General features: G+C 32.8%; 1 protein-coding gene across 2 annotated transcripts; it reads right to left on the reverse strand.

The window, feature by feature from the left end:
* Nucleotides 1–920: 920 nt before the first annotated feature.
* On the reverse strand, nucleotides 921–5,356 carry LOC144546711 (protein FAR1-RELATED SEQUENCE 5-like). Of its 2 annotated transcripts, XM_078295257.1 has the most exons (6): nucleotides 5,272–5,356; nucleotides 5,046–5,110; nucleotides 4,451–4,523; nucleotides 3,898–4,041; nucleotides 1,262–3,338; nucleotides 921–1,157 (listed from the first exon to the last, which is right to left on the reverse strand). In XM_078295257.1, the coding sequence occupies exons 4-6, from the start codon at nucleotides 4,006–4,008 to the stop codon at nucleotides 1,120–1,122; spliced, it is 2,226 nt and encodes a 741-aa protein (XP_078151383.1). In that variant the 5' UTR covers nucleotides 4,009–4,041; nucleotides 4,451–4,523; nucleotides 5,046–5,110; nucleotides 5,272–5,356; the 3' UTR covers nucleotides 921–1,119. The 2 variants fall into 2 exon arrangements, with proteins under 2 accessions (XP_078151383.1, XP_078151384.1); XM_078295258.1 differs by lacking the exons at nucleotides 4,451–4,523; nucleotides 5,272–5,356.
* Between the last annotated feature and the right edge of the window lie 2,167 nt (nucleotides 5,357–7,523).

Genomic DNA, 7,523 nt, shown 5'->3' on the forward strand with positions numbered 1-7,523 from the left:
ATAAATATACCGATTCATCACTTGACGATACCCCGTCCGTCCATCCAATGAGCGTAGACCATTATTTACAATACTGATACTATCTATGCTTCATCTTTGTGGAGCAAAGATGCTGATGGATAGTTGATGTCAGTGTGAATAACAATTTATTATCAGTCAAAATGAGATAGCAGTATTTATTGTGTACATAGTGCAAGAGTTGATAAATGAGTATGGATCGTAGAATTTTGCATGTATGAGGAGCTGATATAATGAAAAAGGTACCAATAGTTAAAATAATTCGGGAAAAAACGAAGGATATGGGTTGAAGATCATTTGATATATACATATTGAGAGAAAAGTTGTTTATAAAAAACTTGAAATCATACTGGAAGAAGAACATTAGGGATGTTGCAAATTGTCACTTTTTTTCTGACAAAACAGCTGTGTAAAACTCTAAACTTCCAACAGTTCGAATTTGAATTGGAGAAGATATTTCAGCTAAAATAGGATGGGCACCGAACCAAATTAAATTTTATTTGTGTCAGTTTTTAGTTCTTAGAGTTTCCGCATTCGATTAGTTAGAAAAAGCGTAATTTAGTCTCCATTAATATTGATGATACCCCACCTGTAGCAGATATTTCAGCATGAGCATTACTCTTTTTTTTTGGTTCCTTGACATTGGATTGACAAGATTGGTGAATCTTTCTGGTAGAAAGGGTGTCAGTTCATCGCAGAAGAGGAATTTAATGCTGCACGGATAGATAATGTGATCCAGTACACGTCTCTTTCTTGGCCTCATTTGTCCGATTCATTGCGGATTGGACCGCGATGCTTTTGACCGGTAGATTTGCCCATCATACCTCCAAAAACCAAACCCTAGTTGGTCTCCCCTCTTCCGCCGTGCTTCTCCCAATAAATAGAATTTGTGCTACCATCAATTCTAATGATAACATTTTAATTAGAGTTTTGGTTACAACACAAGCTGATGAACATCAAAACAAAATGGAACCACACAACATAAGTTCTTTCCCTAATTCCCGTACCCTCTTTCACTAAAAAATATCCCAAAAGAAAGAAGATACAGTTGCATAGAAGGAAATCACAATTCTGCAATAAGTTAACTCATAAAATTGGTTATTATTTTTCTGCTTCTCCAACCTCTCCTCCGTCCGCTCCTACATCATGAAAAAACAAAATAGAAAACAATAAGATTAAATACTAATCAACTATGATACTTGAGAATATCTTATTGGTGTTTTAAAAGAATGTTAAAGCCAACCTTTTTTACTTGCATCTTTCCTCAACTGACATGTTCGGACCGAATGGCCAAGTTGTTCACAAAACCCACATTTATACTTCTTTCTTTCATTGAAAAAGGATTTAATCTTCTCCCTTAATGCACTATCAGGATTCACAGGAACCGAATCCTGACTTTTATCTGACGAACATGCCTCCTTTGATTTTACATTTTCTTCTTTATCAGCATCCACATATTCAACTTGTTCAAATTTCTCCAGCATTTTACTCAACACCTCCTTCATCTCCAAATAACGCTCCCCCGATTTGGATGCTAGATGAACAACTTTGCTGCTTAAATTACTCAAATCCTGGTACATCTTCATTTCTCTCTCATTTGAAGGTAAAGCACGCTTCACATTCTTACTCCACCTTTCTCTAACACAGCACTGAGGGATACAATTAACCTTCATGTTAAGCAACACAGCAAGTATGTGGCTGCATGGCACTTTTTCGCATTCTAATTTCTGGCAGCTGCATACAAATCTCTCAATTTTCGGGCTACCCACACACTCCACACTCACAAAATCATCATCTTGACTTTCAACTGCCAAAATATAAGTTCTGGACCGCTCACCAACTACAATTTTAATAACCTCATGTTCCATTGCCTTCATTATCTCTGACTGAACCATATAAAATATCTTTGGTGTATAGATAGAAGCAGCATGTTTCTCTAGATCAAAACCAGTAGTAGTCACTGGTACAGATTGGAAAGCCTTACAATCTAACTCAGCCTCGTATCGACGCATACGTGCCAAAAGATGATCATAGTGCTCTACAATATCCAATAAAGACATCTCTCGATCGAGACTTTTATGAAAGCTCTTACTTCCCTCATTAGATTTTAAGCCCAAAAATGTTTTCTTTTGTACAAAAGCAGCTGCCCAGAAATCTTTGCACTCATACATATTCCTCAGCCAATTGTTATCTTTCAATGCATCGTTACTACTGATAAACTCTTTCCACTTATCCTCAAATTCTTCAAGGGTAAACTCGGTATGTACCAAGGATTTGAGTGCACTCGAGCTAGGCGGCTTGAGATTACTGGCAATTTTTCGGTCAACATGCCATGTGCACCACCTGTGTGTAATATCACCTAAAACCGCTTTTACGGCTTCACACATTTCACGATCTCCATCAGTGATTATAGATGTCGGGCACTTTTGGTGCATTGCTTCCATGAATGTAGAAAGAAGCCATTCGTATGAATCAACTGAATCATCAGTAACTATGCCACAACCAAAGGTTACTGTGCTCTGATGATTACTCACACCAACAAAAGGAATGATCGGCATATTGTACCGGTTTACACGGCAAGTACTATCAAAAATTAAAACATCTCCAAAATAGCCGTAGTCAAGTCTAGACTGAGAATCGGACCAAAAGAGATGGGTTAAATGCCCATCTGCATCTACCTTGTGCTTATAGAAAAAATCCAGGTCACTTTCTTTTCTCTCCCTCATTCGACTTAAGATGGTTTTCGCATCACCTAAATCAACTTTGATTATTTTTTTCCGATGGGTCAAATTACACAAATCTTTTGGCACTAAACCGACATTTTCAAATCCACCATTCTCATTTTGCAGTACATCCAATATTTGGTGCATAGTTAAACCAGCAATTTGCAATGACAAAATCCTCAATCTTGTGGAATCTTTAATCTTCCTACGGGATCGAAGAAAACAAGCCATGTCTGGTGTTGCCAGTATGTGGTTATGAGTATTAACAAATTTAGCAACACACCACTCACCAGTACTCCAATCAAGTTTTATGCAAAACTCAACCGGACACCCGCACCTAGTAACAGCACATGCTCTCCTCTTCTGGTCACACCTATTGAACTGTTTTTTCTGGCGAAATCCCTCCCGAGAACAAAGGAATTGACGAAAGAACAGTGACCCAGTTTCACTCTTTCTAAGTTGACCTCTTTTAATACTAAATCCCTTACCTTTAGCATATTCATCGAAAAAGTTATACCCTTCTTCCTCACTTACAAATGTCATTTTAAGTATATCTTCATATTCTGCAGCCTGTTTGGCATCATCCATTAACATAACCTATAAAATATATATTGCAAAATTAGTTCCCTAATATGCACCTAACAACAAGTTTTACAATTGCCCAGCTTTACAATAATTTTGTAAGAAACATGCCTAATGCATAACTCTTTATAATTTTCTATTTTTTAGACTCAAGAATAGAAACTGAGATATAGTTTTAATCCTTGCATAGATAGAATTGAGGCTCGAGCAAAAAAGAAGTGTCACGTTGCTTGATTAATCTGGTGTTATTGAGTTGTTTCTTTGAATATCACATTTGCTATTTGCTTCTTCACATAACTATAATATTTTTCTTGTTATTATTCAGTGCGGAAATATGGTACCAAGTGCAATAGGATCCTATGATTTGAAGAGTGAATGGAATCACCACTCTCCAGCATTGCCAATACTATCCCCAAACCCTAATTACCATCACCATAATTAAAAATTTTGTGTCGGCATGTCATCCCATAAAACTACTAATAAGAAGTAAGCTTAAATTGACTCTATGCAATAGTGCAAACAAAAATTAAATACAATCCTTCTGTAAAAAAAAAAAAAAGGTTCAACAACAAACCCTATGAGCAAGGTCGGGATTCTCTGCAAATCGCAAATCCTCATCATCGGAATTGTATGATGCACTTGAGAATTCTCCAACGTCAGAACCATAAGATGACTCCTCATCCATGTCAGCAATAGCTTCCCCAATTTATCTTGTATACTACAGACATTGTAAATAAGAAAGTATATAACAAAGAGGGAGAAGAGAACAATTTATATCAACTATGTATTGCACCTATTTTACCCAAATTATTATTATTCACTGTATTAGGAGCAATAACAAGTATTTGGTTGCTCAGTCTCTAAATTCTCTTTCTTGTCTCTCTCTCATTCAATGAAATCGACCATCAATTAAGTACAAACAGAGAATTTTTATTAAAGCCTTTTCATGTTCCTCTACTTATCCCAGCATTTTTTTATGGACCAAAGGATGGAGATGATAAAAAGGCAGGCTAGCAGGTAATCAAGTTACTAGGGATTTAGGAGGAAAAAATTAGTTCAAGATTAGTGTTATTCTCAGGATTATGATATTGGAAAGGAAACAAATTTTAAGCATAGTAAACACATACATAAGAGAGAAAGAGGGAGAATAAAGTATGTCTCAGGTCTCAGTATGCACTCTTTAGGACTTACAAAAGTCAGCTGCACTCCACACAAAAAGAACATTTTAATTTAGTACTTATTGATACATTAAAATCCATATTATGTTTCAAAATTTAGAATGCATTGAAGTTGTCATTCTTAGCATTTTTTATAGGCATGCAACATCTAGAGGGCTAATAATTTACAGTACATTATTATTATACTGGTAAATTTTTAGGCTTACTTCCAACATGAAAAAAATTCAATCTTTGAAAAACTTCCCAGCTAGATATCACTGCAAACAAAAAAGGCTTTAAAGAGTAAGGGTTCATTACCCTTTGCTTGCTGCTTGATTGGCATAATATGGTTAGTTATATTAAATTTAAGTTGGTTTAAACAAGTTTCAGATAGGTCTTACAATTCAATATTGAAGTTACCAGTAAATAAGTTACTGGCATGGTCTTGAAAATTACTGAATGTAAATTAATGTGTCTTGGAGTTGATCTTTAGACAGTATTCATGTTTGGTTAGTACATACATCAAGTACCATCCTTAAATGGTACCAGTATTAAACATACTCACCTCGCAAATATTTTCCACTTGTCTTTACATCAATTTCCTTCTCTCAGCTGGAAAAACAAAGGGACCTAAATTGAAAGAAAAAAAGAAAGAAATATTGACATAATAAGCAAAAGAAATAACTGAGGTGATTCAATACTAAAAGAGAAAAGGTACCAAACAAAATTCAATGGAGATCTGACCGTGGGCCAATTAATCTGTGGTCGGGAGCGGAGGAAGGGAAGCTTACTTGCACAGAAGGGAGAGCTCGAGTCGAGTAATTTCTTAGGTTGCTCTTCACTCTCTCTCCGCCCCGGTCGCACTTTTTACCCATTGAAATCCATTTTCCTTCGGTCAATTTCAGATGTACCCCGCCGCAAAATTACGGATTTCTCCTTTCTAAAATTCATAATATCACATTTGTCCTTCTAAATTTCAAATTCTCCCAAATTTATTCAATTTATTATTTTTTCTATTAAAACTCATTTTAAATATATAAATTAATTTCTCTTTATTAAAAATTAAAAATATATAACATATATAAGAAAAATAATTTATTTTCCTACTTGTTAAGCACACACAAGCGTATACCTACCTACCACTGTATATGGGTAGCAAGCAATATTTCTCTTACACAATTATATATTTCTTATTTTTTACTAAAGTGTAAATTTTGGATTTTATAAATTTTAAATGAGTTTTAATAAAAAATATTATAAATTGGTTAATTTTGTGAGTTTTTAAATTGAAACGAATAAATATGATTTTATGAATTTTAGAAAAATACATAATTTCAATTTTTTTTAAGAATATACATAAATTTTCCTTCTTTTTTTTTTTTTTCTTTCTTCTTTTATTTGAAAGACATTCTCAGGAGGAGGTATATCTATTGGAGAGGTGACCGGTGAACCAATTATCGTCTTTATTCCAAAATTACCCTATCTATTTGGCAAATGAGTTTTCTTAGTAATATTTAATGCAAAGCAAAATGTTGGGCGTATAAACATAAAGAAATAAATTTTAAAAATGGACATTGTTTAAAAAAAAATCCGGAATATAGAGCAGCAAAAAAAAATTTCGAAATGCCATTGTTCACAGCGTCCCATTATTATTATTTTTTCTCGAACGATACTGTTCATATCCTGTCTAATACAATCGGTAAAAAAATATTAAAAAAATAAAAATTCAGCAATCATGACTTTTTACTTGGACATTTTTTTAAAATTAAAGTGAAATTATTTGTGTAACTAAAATTTGCACAAAAAATGAGCTTAAAATTGTTTCATAAAATAATAATTCATAGTATAATAAAATATAATGTCTAAAGTCTAAACTAATATCAACTGCGAGTAAAATTTAAATTCATTGACTCTCAAATGTAATTTTCGTCATATCCTAATTATGATTATGACATTTATATTTTTCAGATAATTTGCAAATATTTCATAAATACCATTCACCGATAAGATTTTATTTGAAAATGATTATATCTGCAAATAATTCCACTTCTAATTTGATAAAATGTCCAAGTTAAAATTAATTATTTCTGAATTTCTTTTATTTTTTTCTTCCAGTTGAATTAGACATATTTATAGTATAATAAAAAACGGAGACGTTATGAACAATGGCGTCTGGGAGAAATAAAAAATAATAATTAGGACGCTATAAACAGTACTGTTCTGAACCAAAAAAAAATAAAAAAAATACTAAATGTTGCGAACGTTCTGAATCATAACATTTATGCTATGTTCCAAGATTTTCCAAAAATTATTCCACTTTTTTAAGTTTATTTTTTTTATAATGCTGATAATAAAAGAAAGCTTAACTTTGTACTCGAATTGCATGGTGCTAATTGTTGATCAACACTACGGCGAAGTTCAAATGTCTAGTGACAATATTTTTCTGAAAACAATTGTAAGTTTAAAACTTGATGAAATCCTTTTATAAATATTTGAAGCTAAAAGACTTTTTTTTTAAGAGAAAAATGGAAGTCAAGCTACCAAGTTTTATTAATTTTGACACTGAAAGTGTCATAGTTTTTCAAAGTATGTCGATTAAAAAAAATGTTGACTAAAATTTAAGAAACTCTCGAGAATATCTTTTCACTTCAACTAAAATTTAGGGTTTCAGAAACCTTCAAGAATATATTTTTCAACTAAAATTTAAGAAACTCTCGACCTAACTAAACTCTGTTAGATTGAACCGGTCATGAAATGGTTGATTCGAAGTCAAAAGTATTTTCTTATGTTAATTTTTGTTGATAAATGAATGGCAACAATTGAAAATAATTCATTTAATATACGGAAAAAAATTGTGTATCTTACCAATATTCACTCCAACAAACTACGACCTAGCCTCTCACAAGCTAGGACGTATCTCGCAAAATACGACTTAGCCTCTCCAAAAATAGAACATATGAGAAACTTATCTATAAATAGCAATATGTGTAGGTAATACCTACATTAAAATTAATTTATGAACCTTATTACCATTTGAATTTAT

The sequence above is a fragment of the Carex rostrata genome, chromosome 30 (assembly GCF_964058835.1).
Source record: "Carex rostrata chromosome 30, lpCarRost1.2, whole genome shotgun sequence".
Classification (NCBI taxonomy): domain Eukaryota; kingdom Viridiplantae; phylum Streptophyta; class Magnoliopsida; order Poales; family Cyperaceae; genus Carex; species Carex rostrata.